This window comes from Miscanthus floridulus, chromosome 7 (assembly GCF_019320115.1).
Source record: "Miscanthus floridulus cultivar M001 chromosome 7, ASM1932011v1, whole genome shotgun sequence".
NCBI classification, from domain to species: domain Eukaryota; kingdom Viridiplantae; phylum Streptophyta; class Magnoliopsida; order Poales; family Poaceae; genus Miscanthus; species Miscanthus floridulus.
Genome location: NC_089586.1, coordinates 81,533,881 through 81,552,174, shown reverse-complemented (window position 1 = coordinate 81,552,174; position 18,294 = coordinate 81,533,881). Strand labels below are relative to the sequence as shown.

General features: G+C 46.1%; 1 protein-coding gene across 1 annotated transcript; it reads left to right on the top strand.

Annotated features, from left to right (window-relative positions):
• Positions 1-354: 354 nt before the first annotated feature.
• On the top strand, positions 355-2,696 carry LOC136463576 (uncharacterized). Its single transcript, XM_066462566.1, has 2 exons — positions 355-508; positions 1,217-2,696. Exons 1-2 carry the CDS (start codon positions 420-422, stop codon positions 2,448-2,450), a joined length of 1,323 nt encoding a protein of 440 aa, XP_066318663.1. The 5' UTR covers positions 355-419; the 3' UTR covers positions 2,451-2,696.
• Positions 2,697-18,294: the final 15,598 nt, after the last annotated feature.

Sequence of the window (18,294 nt, the reverse complement as noted above, 5' to 3'; positions counted from 1 at the left end):
AATTTAGTTCTATCGTTAGTTAAACTATCTAAAGTTAATTTAAATTTATAAAAAAACTATATCAATATGACATTAAATAGGTGTAGCATGAAAATATATTCTTCAATAAATCGAATGATACATATTCGGTATTATAAATATTAACAATTTTTTATATGAATCATATAGTTAAATTTAAAATTGGCTCGGAACTGTACTAGAACTCAGCTCGGGGTAAATAGTTGTTTTGGGAAAAAAAATAGAAGTATTTTTTTTACTATCTTCGACAATACGTAATAAAATGAACTGGGCCGACTAGACCTTGTTTTAGTTCGGGCGAGTGGGCCTGTTTTTGTTTTACCTTGGTACGTTCTCCTCTCCACGGAGGCAATCAGGAAAGGAGCGTGAGCTCGAGCAACCAACGCCTCCACGCAACCTCCATGGCAGGAAGCCGCCGCCGCCACGGAGCGCGGTCGTCGCAGCAGGGCGCCAAATCCTCGTCGCTGGCGGATGCCACTCTCGGCACCAGGTCTGTAGGCTGACCCCAACCCTAACCACTCATCTCTCTCTTCCCCCACCCTAATTAGGGCGTATCCAAGACAGAAACAGGAGAGAATCCACGAGCTCTTGCCACCCATCAGTCAATCAGTAGTATTGGTTTAGTCAATCGGTAGTCAATAGATGAGCATATCAATCAGTATACTACTGAAATGTAGTCTTGGTGTCAAAAAAAGAAGAAGTGTCAAATCATTTGGTGGACTGGTATGGAAATTTAGTGTATTTTGTTGATGAATTAGTGTGACATTTTGATCAAAATGGCAGTGATATATTTAGGGTATTCTTGGTCAACTAGTAGTGGGGCAGTTAGTGCACTGGCCTCCTTTAATTTGGGTCTCCACCCCCTGTTTGGATGCACTTCAATCCACCCCAATTCACATGGGTTGCGAAGGATTGGGGTGGAAAATTAGTTTAAGTTTCCACTCCAATCCCTCAGAACCCATGTGGATTAGAGTGGATTGGAGTGCATCCAAACAAGTTATGCTATTGTTAAAAACAAACAAACTATTGGTGGTTCTGACATAGCTTGTCCGGATTGAAGTTTAGTATGTCAAGATAGACCACCATGCCTTATTGTTCAGTTACATCCTACTGCATTTCCTACAGTTTCTAACAGTATAACTCTATTATGTTTCGGTTCTTTATTCTGATCCACTGTTATTGAATTTCTATGTGACAGAGAAGTTACCATTGTGGAGAAGCCCTCTAAGAACACCTGCCACACCTCAGGCTCTACTTCATCGACTTTATCTGGACCTTATGTTTATGCAGATCTCGTGGATAGCCTGCTTCATGAAATCATTGTTCTCATCAACTCATTCCAGGACTTCCTTGCTTTTAGTGGCACCTGCCACTCTTGGCGTGCAGCAGTCTCTTCCTTCCCCTCTGTGTATGCTTTCAACTTCCCACCTCTCCACCTTGAACCAGATGATCCTTATGTCCCTCCGTATATTAGAGGTATCAGTATCAAACCCCTCCGTTTGTCTAATTGCAAATGGCAGCTCAGTGACCTTACCAAGAAAAATCTATCCCTTAAATGTTCAGCGCCTCAAAACACTCCAAATGAAATGCACTATCTGGGCTGCTCACATGGGTATCTTATCTTTACATGTGAGGAGCACTGCCTCCTCATTGATGCATACACTGGTGCCAAGGTGAAAGCACCCGAATTACCATGCAACAACAATCTTGGTTACTCTTCTGGCATTGGCGTCCTTACGGCCCCATTCAGTTCACCCAACTCGCACCTCCTCCTTTTCTCTAGGGCCTCCATGTTTGAGTGGCAGGTTGGAACAAACGCCTGGTCAGAGCATCCTCTTCATCTTGACCATGAACGCATCTATCAAGTTGTGTTCTTCAAAGGTCATATCCTTGTCATAGATGCTCTTATGAGGCTTCATACTATCCAATTGACACCTCAATTCAGCATGAAAGAAGTAGCAGTTACGTGGAGGTCCCTGCAGTGCCTGCCTCTTACCCCATGGTTGGTGGTCTGTGGTGACATGCTTCTCATGGTTAAGCTCGCAATTAATCGTAGTTCTCTTCCCTCACTTAGCAGCCACATTAGATTTTTTGAGGTCTTTCGCCTTGACTTCTCAGTGAAGCCAGCCAAGTTGGTACAGATGGAGAAGCTGGAAAACCATGCGCTGTTTCTTAGCCTGGATAGGAGGAACCCTGCATTTTCTTGGGTTAACCCCGAGAGATGGGGAGGGAAGAGTAACTGCGTTTACGTTGCCAGGCTATTTGATGATGCTGATCCTGAAGAGGCTTGGACGGCGCTGGAGGTTGGTCAGTCAGTGCCGCATGGCCACATAGTTGACTCCATGATGTATGGTATTGATTTCTCACCGGACTACAGTCAAATAGGCAGCCTCTGGCTGTTCCCCAGTCTGGTTTATGGCGCTAGCCAGTGACCATGTTGGCCTGCAGGGTTTGGGCTAGCCTTGCACAGGCCCTGGAGATTGCTGTTTTCTTAGTTTCAGTTAGCAAGGTCGATGTGACTCGAACAGTTTCTTGAGTTGGACCAGCGTTATGTGGTCAAAATACTTTTGATGCGTATTGGGCATGCCTGCTTGTATTCTGGTGAAGAACTGAACATCAGAATTGCATTTTGCATCTGTCATTTGAACATAGGTACCTATCTGATGGTTTTCAGGCTTTGTTACCATCTGCAGTTGCTATTCTGCTTATTGTTACTGGAGCAGGAGAAACTGAAAAGGGATTACAAAAAGTTTGTACCGAGTTGTTACTGACGGCGGCTATGTCGTCTCTGCGCTTCCATGCATTTCCCCCGTATTTTAGTTTTCTGCTTTAAGCATGTGTGCCTTACGTATTCCATCACTGTTTTGACCGTGTATTTTCTAAAATATTCAGTACAAGTTGGAGCATTATACTATTACTATGTGTTGGTTATCATAGTAATCAGCTCAAGCTTTTGTCTACGGCATTATACTATTACTATGTGTTGGTTATCATAGTAATCAGCTCAAGCGTATTGTCTACGGCATGAACAACATAGCGACATCAATAGATTATTTTGTTTCATTTTATCTGTTTGGCAAGTGCACACTCTATTGTACAGAGTTGAACGGACCCTATATTATTAAAAATCTTAATTATGTACAATCAGTAAGTAATTTTTATGAAGATTCACTCTATTGCCCAGCAAAACCTGCATAAACACGTTTTATGACTAGGGTAATTACACTGTTTTTTAAGTTTTGGGCATGGGATTCTAATCCAGTGAATGATGAAACAACTCTATGACTTTCTTTTCTAGAAAAAATATATTTCCGCAACTTTCTATTGAAAAGTTACAAAGTTATATTCACAACTTTTGTATATAATATTTTGTAGGGCATAACTTATAACCACAACTTCTATTCATAATTTTTCAATGTATTTTTTTGACATTAATTTACATTCAACTTATCATAACAACTTTTCTATATGCCATTTGAAATCCAAATTTTGTTCATAATTATCAACAGGCAAACTTTTCATAATAATTTCTCAACATAGAATTTCTTGCGCAACTTTTATATAATAAATTTATGAACAACATAACTTATACCTATAAGTTTTTGTTGTTCAATGTCCTTAGAAAATATTTATAAATAACTTATTCAACACGATTTTTTACATAATTTGATCAGGGCAAACTATTATAGAAGAAAAATAGGTAGGTTAATATAAAAAAGAAAGGGAAGACATTATTTGTATAAAGTGGTTGTTTAGCCTAGTTACACACTATTTAAACGACCTAAAGTGGTAGTCGTTTATGTTTACTCGTTCATTTATCCTACTTAAACAGTCATTTTGCATGTTTAAGTGGTTGTGTTAGCCTGAATAATGGCTAAGCGACAGGTGACTGATTATTTACCGTTGATCATTTAGGATAACATCCATGCTAGGTTGGAGATATGGGACAAAGTTGGACTAAATTGGACATATGAAAAAAAAACATATTTGAAAATTACACAGATATTATTACTACTCCATGGCGAAGTTAGAACAAAATTGAGGAGTGTGTGTGTGTGCTGCTTTGCCATAAGTATATATTCCCTCGGTTCTACAAAGAGTATCATTCTTACTTCCTAATAAATCAAATATTTTTAACTTTGACAAGATATATAATAAAAAATTATGATGCATAATTAGTATCATTAAATGAATCGCTAAATATATTTTTATAATAATCTTATTTGGAGATATAAACGTTGCTAATATTTCTATAAACTTAGTCGAATTTAAGAAATTTTGGTCAGCACGAATCCCATAGCAAATTTTTTTGGGACTGAGGAAATATAGTTATGCATATAATTTCATACAATGTTTTCTTAACAAGCATGTATATAGTTTAAATGCAAGCTATTATCTTGTAGCCACGCACAATGAAAATGATGCGAGAGTTTATAAGAAAAAAGAAACACACTTATAATATTATACTATTCTGATGATGGAGTGAAAGAAAAGTTCAACCTAGTAAAAAGGGACCAAATAATTTAGGCCAAGTTTGAATGTTATAGTTAAAAAACAGTATTAAAATGCAACAGTTTTCAAAATCAAATGCGTGTAAACAATGATAATTTCAAACTAAGTAAGTCAAAGCATTGATTATTATAACTAAATTAACAAATAAAATGATTCGAAAAAAATGGAGATAAGGATAGCATGCGATGATGCGATGAGCAGCGGAGTCCACAGTAGATCCATTATCTAAAGGTTATCCCGAGATGATACGATGGCGATTGGGTGAAGGCTTTAATCACACCCTGTACTGGCTATAGGTTTTCACCGGCTAGTGCTCCACCTGCATGCTGTTCTCTGCTTGTCAGCCTGCTGTTATTGAGCTTGGGAGGTGCATGTGTTTCAGCCGAGAGGGGGTGCATTGCCAGAAATTTGTGACAGTTAGCTCTAAAAAAATTGAGCCATGGGTGCATGTGCACCCATTATGATCTAGGTAGCTTTGCCCCTGATGGGAACATAGGCTTTTGGATTGCCATAAAAGAGCTAATGTGGCCTTGACAAGAGCAAAACATGTTAAGTTGTTAACCTTTGTTCCGTTTTCATCTCATTTAAATGCCTCCCCTGCAGGAACTGACTTTGGATCCTTGGACATAAAGAAACTCTCATGAAAAGTAATTCCATATGGCATGGTTTAGTCCAATACACGAAGAACCGTCTTTGTTGTTTTAGTGCTCGTGCTCACGTTGCAATTGAGGAAGCAATAGAGGCGGTTGTTGACGTTACAATCAAGAAAACAACAGAGGCTGCAGTACAGGAAGCAGACATTACAATTGAGGATGAAGACGTTAAAATTAAGGCTCTCGAAGAGTTGAATGGACTTCAACCATAGATGGTGCATATATGGTCAAATTTTAGACTTTATCACTAAATCTGTATTTTGAGAGGGGGGCATATGCACCCACATGTACATATGTAGCTTCGCCCCTACGAGCAAGAGGACCTATACACCAGTGTTTATGAAGAGACTGCTTTTGCAGCAATAAATGGATCAATTGGGAAGAAATAATCAAACATTCTAAAGAGTTAAAAGATGTTGAAAAAAATGTCTTCAGATTGGTCTTCATATATTAATGTCTAAACAACAGGACTGCCATGAAGAGACGATTAGATAGTTCTTCTCCACATTCTATGTATCTCTTACAAGATTTTCAGCATAAATATTGATTAACAAATAAAGAGAAAGATCACACTTTAGAATGAAAATTATAAGCAAAGTCTATTGTTGCTTTTCCATCTACTTTTCGCGAAGATATCCAGAGCGACCACCTCCAAAAATTTGCTCGCCAACCGGATCATCTTCCTAGCGTCCTCATGCTACAGGAACGCTCCAAACCACAACCAATACGTTCCCTAAAGGTAGCATGCAAAAAGGAAGTATATTATTTTTTCTCAAAAACAATGTCATTACGTGAACACCAAATTGCCCAAATAAGAGTTGTACCTCCACGAAAATATTTTTTCTTTCCTTCTCTTGCTATGCCCGTTAGCCAATTCCCCAGCGTATGAGATATGGATCTAGGTGGGTATAACCCGATAGCTATATGAATTATGTTCCAGATTGTCTTGACATGTTGACAAGCAAAAAAACAAATGCTTAATTGTTTCATTGCAATTACAGAAACAACACTTGTGGCTACCCTTCCAATTTCTTTTGGCTAAATTATCCTTTGTTAAAGGTTAAGTTGGAGATATGGGACAAAGTTGGGCTAAATTGGAAATATACTGATATTATTACTACTTGGATAAAGTACAATGTGTTGAACAAATAAAACGTAGAATTTTACACTTGAAAACTTTTGCAATGACGTTGAAGTAAGAGCATGCATCCGTGACTAATAATGGAGGTTCGAAACAAAATTCAAGGGCCTGTTCGGCTGGTATTAAAGCCGACTGATAAGCCGGTTGAAGTTGATTTGTTGTGAGAGAAAAATACTGTAGATTCTAGCTGATAAGTTCAAGCGAATAAGCCCCTAGAGTCTCAGAACGAAAAGCATGTGACCATAGAAACAGAGCTCTCCACACACCTGAAAAAGAAAAAGAGGAGCCATCTGTCGTTCGCTCCAAGCGAAGGACTGACTCTATATTGGATTTGCGCAATCCAACATAACATGCATCCCTATGTTTTATATATTGACTACATAGTCTATGAATAGCAAACACGTGCATAATAGATTCCGAACCTGCTCGGCTATACTATACTCCTCAAAATCTTGCTGCAAATATTAATTTGCCAATATTTTATAGGCGTTAGAGCCGGCCGGGGCCAGCGTGCCCTAGAGGTTTTAGTTAGCAATTTGCACTGGGACAGGAAATGGTTTCAACCTAATCCGAAACAAAATGAATGATTGTTTCTCCCAAAGTTTGGGTCCGGTTTCTCCGCTGGCTGGGTTGGTCCATTTCTGTTCCCACTCTGTGCCGCGGGCACCATCTTCTTCCCCAATTCCACTTCTCTCGGGATACGGCTCAAGGCTTCCTCCAACGCCACGTGTCGGATTCATAAACCCGGGTCCCTCACGGACCGACTTCCCAACAAAGGCTCGGCCCAAGTATCTGAACAACAGGCCAAAAGGGAGATCCAATCACCGACCGGAAGGTCTAGCCGAGGAGGAGCGATGTCCGTTTTCTGACTCCGGCCCATCTTTCTAACCGGAGGGCTCACTTCGGTCTCCAGCCCGCCTCCAGATGGCCTCTCCGACCGGAAGGCCTGGCCAAAGCACTACCTCCGACTCCGACCCCACGTCTCCGACCGGGGTATGCAAAAACCCTGCTCACTGCTCTTCTCCGACTGGCGCAACCAGAGCCGACTGGGACCAACCGACCGGAGACGCCCGCTCGGAAAGGACCAGGGAACGAACGGAGAAAGCAAGGCAAGGCGCACAAGTCAAACCATGATACCAGGGACTGTACCCTGTACACCTGTAGAAACAGTACTCTGCAATCTCCCTGACACAAACAATGTTGCAGGCGCCAACATTTTCCCTACAATATTGTGGGCGCCATTAACCCCCATACGGTAAGGCCCCCCACATGCCTCTAGGCATCGACAGTGTTGTGGGCGCCGGCATTTACCCTATCGAGTGAACATGGTAAAACTCCTCACATGCCTCTGGGCATCAACAGTATAGCAGGTACCGACATCTGCCATACCCGAACAAAACGACGCAGCCTCCCACGTGCATCCGACATCCAACAGTATTGTGGGCGCCTACCATCATCGTGTACCCGCCGGCGTGGGCAACAAGGCTTAGAAGCATACGTACTCTCTCCCTCTCACTTGTAAGACCATCCCCTTCATCTATAAAAGGGGATGCGCCCTCTCCCAAGGATTCAAGTTATTCCAGATTCATTAGATTGATCAAGTTCACTAGTTCACAACCATAGAACCACCAGGTTCGAACCTCAAGCACATGCTTGAACACTTAGCTCATAGCGGAGTTCCTGTCGCTCTCGGCCCTTCCGACCAGAGTCCGACCGGACCTCTTGTACCCCCCATCTTTCTCCTTCTCGTTTGTAATCCCACTGCAAACTTCGAGCACCTGGGCTCAGAAATAAAGTCACCGACCGACTCAAACTAGACGTAGGGCACATTGCCTAAACCAATATAAACCCTATGTCATTGAGTGCTAGGCCACCTCTGATCACAATGTACGGCAAAACTACAAATCTTTACTTGTTGGTCACTTTCTGCACCGATAGTTGGCGCCGTCCGTGGGGAAGACGTTGTACGTTCAACACTTTTTGGTCATCAGATGGCCCACTTTTCCGCCACCTTCGCCATGACGGGCTCAGGCGATACGATTCGCTTAAGCTCACTGGAGTTTTCTGCACCCCCACCTATTGGGATGTGGGTTCCACCCGTCTCCGAGCCATCCCAGGCCTTCCTCCTTGGAAGCCTGGACTTCGTCGCCGACCGGCTCGGCATACTACACCTCTGCGAGGAGGCTCTCGTTCCAGTGCCCATCGGAGGGGAGCCCTCCATCGGCTCTGGGACACACGACGACTTCAACAATGAGGCCTCTGCGCTTCATTCCGAGCAAACTCTCTGCTCAAACCCCGCTGTGAGTAATGTACATGTTGTTATTTACTTGCTACTCTCTATCTTCCGCCGATTACCTAGAGGGACCCCGTTGTCCCCGCCGCGACCGCCATACGACCGGTTCGCCTACGGCCTCACGTCTCCCATGGACGCATACGCCTAGGGGCTCTGAAGGATGTCGGCGTCGCCCCCTCTCATGTCTAAATTCATGGGGATGGCGAGCTATACTCCCACCTGTTTCCTTGACCTGATGGATGACGATGTTGAGAGTGACGGCTCCAGCATCGGCGACGTGGCGCCTAGCCACCGTTCGTCCCATGAGTGTGCTATGGTGGACGCCCCAGGATAGCCACTAGTGGTAACGGAGTCCTTGCAGACTCACGCCCCTCCGAACCCTCGTGCAGAGACCCCCGAGCTCACACGAGAGCACGGCGAGGAACTACAACAACTATGGCTGCACTAGCCACCGACTACGCCAGCGTGCTCGGTGCACCACACTGTGCCCCGTGCGCATAGACCAGCGAGCAGCGCCTGGGGTCACACCCGTCGGGTCCAGCACAACACCATGGACAGGAGGAACGATCCCCCATAGTTCGCTTGGGCCAATCAGAACATCGCCACTACGGCAATGCTTCTGCGCGGCCTTCCCAAGCCGAACGACTCTCAGGAACAGGCGATCCACCGGAACCTCTGGGCACTAGTGGAGACCGCCACCGTTCAACAAGCGGAGAGCTCCGTATCGCGACACCGACTCGCGGCCTCACTCCCCATCAGGGGAATGGGGACGCAGCAAATGGTTGCTCCACCCGCTCACCGCTACAACCGCCGAGCATGGCACAAGAGGCCATATCGGCACCTCATCTTGACTTAGCGACCGCTCCACACCGACTACCTGTATACGCATGGCTCGAGCCAAACTGAGACACACGCAGCAGCGACCGGAGTCCCAGCCCTGATGGCCCGGGACCACGGACCTTTGTCCAACAACTCCAGCAAGCGCCGCTCCCGCCGTGCTCCGACAGAGGCCGAGGCAAAGGCAAGGCCAAGTGCCAGGATCAGGACGAGGGCCCCTCCATGTAGAAGGGGAAAAAGAACAGAAAAGATCACCGCTGACCAGCCAACTCTGCGTTGGTCGCCACGGCTGATCACACGGGCAAGCAGCCCTAGCAGGACCCTCCAGGCCACTTCCACGAGCTCATGGAGAGCCCGTGCACCAACCACGACTATCCCATCAAACACCTCAACAAGGACTGCAAGCTCCTCAAGCGCCTTCTGCGACAGGCCGGATGACTGAAGGTTGAAGTGATCCAATCGGACGCCTACTGACTGAAGGACGACAACGACGACATTCTCACCGAATGCTTGGAACAGCTATGTCGTTTTTCTTCCCCTAAATTTCAGTCTTACCATTGTTTAGTTAGCGTTTGCTCCTATAAGAGCACCCGACCCGAACACTTTTCGGCCCGGGTCGCTCAGGGGCTCCACGAGGGTACACTACTACCTCTCTTTTTCGTTTACTATCATATGGTGAAACTCCTTCCTACCCAAACAAAAGGGTAGTTCGTTCCTTTATTTTGCCTTATGTAGCTTTGCTTTAAAACATTCCGACCGATCGCACCCCGCCTTTTCCTATGGTTACGAGTAGCTGAGCCTCGCGGGCCACACTCCGGGCTCCCAAGGTTGCAGCCTACGGGACGAACGGGCAAGTATGAGAAAGAAAGAATAAAAAACAAAATTATGCTAAGGAAAAACTAAGGAATAAAAGGGACAAGCTTCCCCGAACGGAGTGACTCCATCACAAAAAACGAAACCGACTGTAGTCATTAAGTACACAAGAACATTTACACGGGGGCTCCCCCATGAACTTAAACTTTTTTCATCTACTAAACTACTTATACTTTACAAGCTATTGGGGCGGCTTGGCGGCATCTGCTGTCGGTACGACCGGCGAAGGCGCGGGCTGCTCACTCCCCGGCGGAACGACATTCGGCTTGGTCAACGCCGGGGCGATGTCCACCTCCGACCTAGGCTCTGTGTCATCCACAGGCTGGGCAACGTCCCCCCGATGCATGCTTCTAGCCATGTCTTCACGGCGGACGTCCATCACCCACTGTGCAGAGACTTGCTCTGCCACCAACCTTGCGTGCGGCAGCAAGCTCTCCCTGAGCGATTGGATGTCCTCCTTGCTCAAGCCGTCAGCATACCCACTGCAGATAGTGGTGAAGTCTAGGTTCGGGTGGTACATCGCCACCGAGGTCAACACCCCCGACGCTCCGTAGAACAACCCACTTGTGATAAGGTCCTGAACCGCATCCGGGACCTCCACTAGCTAGACGGTGGGCACGCTAGTACTTGGCGCCGACCCAAAGACCTCCAAGATGACAAGCTGGGCAACATTGTGGATCTGGTCAAGTTCCCCCTCGAGAGCACATCGCTCTTCACAGGACTTGGCTAGCTCCTCTGCATTCCGGCCAAAAGTTGCCTTGACCGTCTCCAGGTCCCGCTCCAACGACTTCACCTTTCTGCCCAGCTCTGGAAGAAGGGCAACAAGCTCAGAAATAGGCTGAGGGAAGAAACCAACGCAACGAAAAACAAAAGAGGTACGTACCAAGGTGGAAGTTCTCAAGGGTGGAGAATTCCTCCGCCTACCGGGCCTCCTGCTCATGGAGCCGGGCGCTCGCCTTCTTCATCCCCATCACCCGACCCCAAAGCACGTGCACTTCCTGGTCTGCCTCCGACCGGGCCTTCCGCTCTGACTCCAGGGCCTTTCATGCTGACTCCAGGGTGCTCCGCTCCGACACCAAGGCACTCCGCTCTGACTCAAGGGTCTCCAAGGATTTTTGGAGCGCTGCCTCAGTGTCCGCCAGGGATTTCCACAACTCTGCCTCGGTCTCCGCCTGGCGGGCCTTCGCCATCATAAGCCCCCACTCAGCGGCGGTCGCCCGCTCCGCTGCATGCTGCTCCTCCGCCCACACCGCGGTCTCCTCAGCCGCCTGGTCCTGTGACTCACGGTGGGTGGACTCTAGTTGACACTCAAGCTCAGCCACCCGGGCATGCTCCATCCGGAGGAAGCGACACTTGTGGGATGACATCTCCTTCAGACCCTACGAAAAGCAAGCATGCTGAGGCAACCAACAAGATATTCAGAGGTCAAGGACAAATATGGGAAACTCACCTCCACGGCGAGTTGTAGGTCGACCTGGACTAATTGCTGGGCGGACTTAACCCGCTCCTGGGCATCCTCGAGCTTCAAGGACAGGTTGGCAAGTTCGGACACCGTGGCAAGTCCTTTCCCCCCAAGGATGTCCTAGAGCTGACACTCCTGGGAATCCTGAAGGACGAACCACACCTTTGCCGGGTCCTCGAGGCGGGGCCACTCCAGGTCACCATCCGGCAGCCCACCGAAGGGCTCAGCCTCCGACCAAACCATCGCCAGCTCCAATGATGACACCGGCAGCTCCACCATGTCATCCACCTCATCGTCGGACGGGATATCCACCACCTCGGTTGCGTGGGCCGCCGCCGGGCGTTCTGACTCCGTCTCGGCCATGTCTCCCCCCGGCTCCTTCAGCTTCGACCACGAGGGTGAGCCGTGCAGCTCTCCACCCGGCGAAGCAGGGAGCTCGGTCTCCCCCTCCTCTTCCGCCTCTACTGGTGGAGGTGGGGCCATGAGAGTTAGCTCCGACACGACCTCCATCGTCAGCACCGGGATCACCGCCAATGTCGACGCCACCGCTGCCACCGTACTAGCAATCGACCCGAGGGGCACCACCCCCGGAAGGGAAGGGTTCGCCGCCACCACCCTGTTCCCCTCACCCCTCACCGCAACATGCTGCAGGGTGGGCCTCCAAACCTCCCGCACGGGAGTTGGGGCAATGCTTAACCCCATCATCGCCCGGCCGCTGACAAAAAATTGCAAGTAAGTCATACTCCAAAAAGACTCAACAGCAAAAGAAACAAAGAAAAACATACTGGGAGGTAAGCGGCATGACTCTGAAGGCAAGACCCGAGGTCGACGGGCCTGCAGGGCAAGGACCGCTCCCAGGCTATGACCCGCGCCCCTCACTTCAGCCGGGGGTGGAGTCGTCCCAACTGGCTCCTACCTGGCCTGCGGGCCACCGCGACCCTTGGCTCGGGACGCCCCGACCGGAGCAGCAGGCGGGGCTTCCTGTAGGATCTACAGGAAGACAAAGAAGGCCTAGAGGGGGGGTGAATAGGCCTATAAAAATTTAACTCAAAACTTTGTTAGAACAGAGGGCGGCACTGCCGGCCTTACAGGGCGGCACTGCCGCTCTATAGAAATTAATCTAACACAGTTGAGATTTAACAGATATGAACCTGACCCCACTAGCTGCTTAATCCTGCAATATAACTTCAAGATCCAGTTCAAAGACTAGATACCACAGAAACTTCACACAAATGTAAATCGAGCAACTAAACCCTAACAACAGCTAGCAACAAAGTAAACAGCAAGTATAATCAAGATGAAGCACGCAAGACATAAGATTTATCCCGTGGTTCAGCTCACCACTAAGGTTTGCCTAAGTCCACGTTGTTGAGGAAGCCACAAAAGGCTTGAGCTTGCCACAAAGGCTCGCCTTATCCTTGTTCTCAAATCAAGAGAGTGAACTCTTGAAGTGAGGGGTGATTTCTTAGCTTTCGAATGAGGTTACAAACCTCCCAAGGCTGCCACACAAGTTGGCAAGCACAAGGGCGATGCCTAGCCGGCTAGGAGCAAGCTCCAAGAGTAACAAACCCTAGAACCGTTGGCCAAATATGAACCAAATGCTCTTAGACTTTGGGAATCAGTGGATCTACTCTCCAATCGAGTTTTGCTGCCTTTTCTCTCAAGTTTTGATGGTTGGAATCAAGGATTTGCTTAAGGGATGGAGGAGCAACAATGGAGGAGAGGGATGAGCTTTGGTTCTGTCTGTTTTCGAGTACAGTGACTCAGTGAGGAAGATGACCGTTGTGGGCCGGGCCTGAGGGGTATAAATACCCCCCGAGTCCAACGGTCAGTTAAGGGTGGCACTGCCGCCCTAGCCAAAATAGGTAACGTGATCTAAAATTTGGTTGGCTGTTTTGACTAGGTGAGATGATGTAGATCTATGAATTTGAGCATCTGGTTCAACAGTTGACCAACTGTCCTAAAATCCCTCTTAATAGTACGGCTTTCCCCTAAACTCAAATTCAAAACATAAATGAATTTAAACCTCTTTGAGCTGGGTCTAGCCACCTTTCGTAATTAGGACACTTGTAACCTATACATCATCCTCATTCTTTGATTCCCTGCTTGTCATCTCGATAAACCTCATTAGTCCTCTAATTTGGTGGTCATCAATGCCAAAACCCACAATAGGGCTTGATTGCACTTATAATCTCCCCCTTTTTAGTAATTGATGACAACCCAATTAGAGCTTACATATGATATGAAATCTAAACTGAGATTTTTGAATCATGGATGTAGGAGCCTTCCCCTAAATCTGTGAATAGAGATTTGAATTCTCAAACTGGCCTAAAAGGCCATGATTCACATTTAGGTGTGATGGGAGCCTCCCCCTACATCCATGCCTGCTGTGGGGTACTGAACAAAGTGTCACAGGAATAAACAAGATGCATATGATAGGTTATATCAGTTCAAGCACACGAGATTCTGGCTGATACAGCAGAGGGCGGCACTGCCGCCCTAACTATATCAGTCAGGTAGCAAACAGATTTCTACAGCAGATCATATATATATATAACAATTTAATCTCAGAATATGACGAGCTAAAAACAGTAACCATGAATACATGTCCATATCCAAAGCAAATAAAGTCACAAAGTAGCATAATATCATAAAATAGAGTTTTGAGCGACTCTCAAACTCACAACCTAACAACTACTCTCATCGGATCAGAACATAAGCGCAGCAGCGAAGAATCATATGGCGTCGAAAAGCTATTGACCCTTCTAATTTTCTCCCCCTTTGGCATCAAGTACCAAAAAGAGAAGAAGAAGAAGAAGAGAGATCACTCATCACTGTCGGAGTCAACGTGGGCACGTCCGGTGACGTGGGTGTGCGAAGTGAAGCATGCTGAATGTTGTAGAGGTACTGCCCCAACTGATGTAGAAGGCCCTGGCTGATCCGTTGAAGGACGTGGTCTCCTAGAATAAGTGCGAAGCAAAGCTGCCTGAACCTGTGGATTAGCCTCTGTAGGATGAATCTCTACACCAAGGTCCTCCTGCCTTGGGGGCTCCTCAAAATGCTACCCCTATGGGTACCCATAGTACTGACTAAATGGCTCATATGAGTGCCCATACTGCTGATCTTCTGGCTGCTCATCATGGTGCTCATCTGCCTGATCCTGCTCCTCATCAGAAGAAGAAAGGCGAGGCAAGTTAGGAAACTAAGGTGGTGGCTGCACTGGTGGAAGTGGTGTCAGCCCTGCCATCTCCCTAGCATGCCTCACTGCTTCTCTGTTCTCCATTCGATCCTCATAAGCAGTCTGTGAAGCATATGTACACTGAGCAAAAATTGCTTTCATCCATGCACTCATCTTTCCCCACTTTGACTTCTTCTTTTGTTCCCTAGCCCTGGACGGTTTAGGAATATCTCTGTGTTTAGCTCTAGAAGGATGAACACCTGCTGCCCCACTATCTCCAAGTCCTCCAGAACCAGTGTGCTGAGTAGCTGAGCTAAGTCCCCCTAAACCACCATGGGTCTTTTTGATCTTATAAACAGTATGCTCACAATCCTTAGGGAACCACATGCCAGTCACTCTCTCAATCATAAATATGAGGTAAGGAGCATAGGGCAAAGATCTCCTCCCATCATCCATGGCATATGCAAGCTCAACCCAAATAAACCTTGGAACATTAAATCTCTCACTGTTGGGAAACCTAGACAACACATTAGTGATATAGCCATTCAAATCTGTTGCATTGTCTTTAGGGTTGAGAGTGATCCTGAAAAGATTGTTCATGATGTAATAAAAACTCTTGAGCTTTGTTCTTGACCAATCAGGAACTGCAAGATTTTGATCCTCCCACATGAAACTTACTTCCATTGGCTCAAAACGACGCTCATTATGTATCCTCTCATATGCCTGTGGATGTGTCCAAAACCAAGAATTCGACAGAAGGTGACAAAATCAATGCGATAATGTCGTCCATCAGTCATCCAATGAAGCTCATCCACTTCCCTGTTCCAATAATAAGTAGCATGGAATTGAGCAAGGATCTCCCTGTTCCAGTCATACCTGAAACTCATGATGTCTGTCATCTCAAAGCGGTCACAGGTCTTGATTGTTGTAGCAAACTGATGATCATCCCTGCTCTCCAAGTCACCAAAGTCAATGTACTGCATCTTGCTAATCTTGCCCTTAGACTTAGATAGAATGGCTGTAGCATAAAAATCAGATTGGAAAGCATTCCAAAATCTATAATCAATACCATTTGATCTATCAGAAGAGTAGGGATCAATCTCTCTGGCTTCACCTGTCTTCTTCCAACTCATGGAATAATCAACAACTCTATGATCATCACTGTTTTGGGGAGGAATGAGATCGAACCTATTGGTGTTATCTCTCATATAGCTGCTATCAAACTCTGAAATGTGCAAAGGAGAATCAGGCCACACACGAATAGTTCTTCCCATCCTCTGAATGTTTTCCTCTTCAGCATGGTCTTCATCAAGATCTCTGTCTCTAGGAGTATAGCTCGCCTGTCCCCTGTCTCTCTTGACCTTTTGCTTGGTTGTCAACACCTTCCTTTTACCTCGGTCCATCTATGCAATATAAATGAGACTTGATAAGAAACTATATAAGATAATGAGTTAGACATAGCTGCAAGTAGGTTTTAACAAAAAAAAGAACTTTGAAGATGACACAGGAAACTATGCTGGATTTGAAATCAACATGGTAGGGCGGCACTGCCGCCCCCTGAGGCTAGCACTGTCGCCCTCAGTAGCTTCACTATTTCATCTTCAATTTTCTCATTCTGGTTAAATCATATTTCCAACAGTGTCTATTCATCATCACAATTTCAGAATCACAGCCTAAACAGAGAACACATGAAACCCTAGCCATGGATTTAAAAGATTGAGTATGAAAAGCTTTTAAAACAATTTTTGATAAGTGAATCCAATCCATTCTGAACTTCATCGGCTATATGAAATTGAGTATAGCAGTTAGAATCTACAAGGGGTGCCATTAATGGTCCCAAGGGCGGCATTGCCGCTCTCCCCAAAATCATCCAATCGGTGAAATCCAAAATCAACTCGATTCAACCATCAAAAACCTTTCTAAATCCTTCATACTCTCCCTAGAAACTAAAATCCATGACCAAAAGCTTCACATTGCATATATCGAGTAGGGGTTAGGGTTTCACCTTGCTTCCAAAACATTGGAGTGGAGGGAGAAGAGAAGAAACGGCTCGGTCAGGAGCCTCCTGCAGTGACCAGCGAAGAAGAGTCTCGGTCGGCTGTAGGGGCGGCACTACCGGAGTGGTAGTCTGCGAAGAATGGCGGCGGCACGTGCTTGTGAGAGAGGAAGAGAGAAGCACAGGCGTCGACGTCGGCTGGGAGAGAAGGAGAGAATTGCGTTGGGGGCCAGAGAAGGAATAAGTAGAAGAAAATGAGCCCCGCGACCTAGCCAAAATTGGCTGAAAATGGCCCAGTTTTCATAGAGTGGCACTGTCGGCCATAATGGGCGGCACTGCCGCCCTGCCAATTTTGCAGGGATTACGCTGAAACTTTATGACCTTCTTAACCTCAGATATGGATATATATTCTCTAAATATCATGACCAGTAAGCAATCAACAATACAGACAATGGTCATGACACTTAGTTGGCCTTTTTAAAGTGATTTTGAAACACAATGTAATATCTTTTTAAAACATTTTCCTATATTGCTAGGTTGTCAAACAGAGGTGTGCCATATTTCAAACCATGTTACGAGAATCAAGTATATTTAGCTCACTATGCAAAGCACAAAACCTTGACTCATCGAGAGGCTTAGTGAAGATATCGGCTAGTTGTTTTTCGGTGCTCACATGACGAATTTCGATATCTCCTTTGGTTTCGTGGTCTCTCAAGAAATGATGTCGGATGTCTATGTGTTTGGTTCTTGAGTGGCTTACGGGATTGTTTGCAAGCTTTTATGGCACTTTCATTGTCACACAAGAGTGGAATTTTGGTAAATTGACATCTGAAATCAAGAAGGGTTTGCTTCATCCAAAGTAGTTGAGCACAACATGCACCGGCTACAACATACTCGGCCTCAGCGGTGGAAAGGGCTACACAATTTTGCTTCTTAGAACTCCAAGACACTAGGGACCGTCCAAGGAATTGACATGTCCTTGAAGTGCTTTTTCTATCTACCTTGCAACCAGCATAATCGAAATCCGAATAGCCAAGTAGATTAAACTTGGAGCCTTTGGGATACCATAAGCCAAGGTTAGGAGTGTGTACTAAATATCTCAAGATTCTCTTAACAGCCACTAAATGGCACTCTTTTGGGTTAGCTTGAAATCTAGCACACATGCACACACTAAGCATTATGTCCGGCCTAGATGCACATAAGTAAAGTAAAGAGCCAATCATGGAATGATATACCTTGATGTCGATGGCTTTCCCTTCTTCATTTAGATCAAGATGTCCATTAGTTGGCATGGGAGTTTTGATAGGCTTGGCATTCACCATGTCAAACTT

Bases quoted from the DNA above. Each gene is read 5' to 3' on its own strand.
- LOC136463576 (XM_066462566.1), top strand. From the start codon at position 420: ATGGCAGGAAGCCGCCGCCGCCACGGAGCGCGGTCGTCGCAGCAGGGC. The intron at 509-1,216 runs GTCTGTAGGCTG...TCTATGTGACAG, and splicing joins GATGCCACTCTCGGCACCAG to AGAAGTTACCATTGTGGAGA.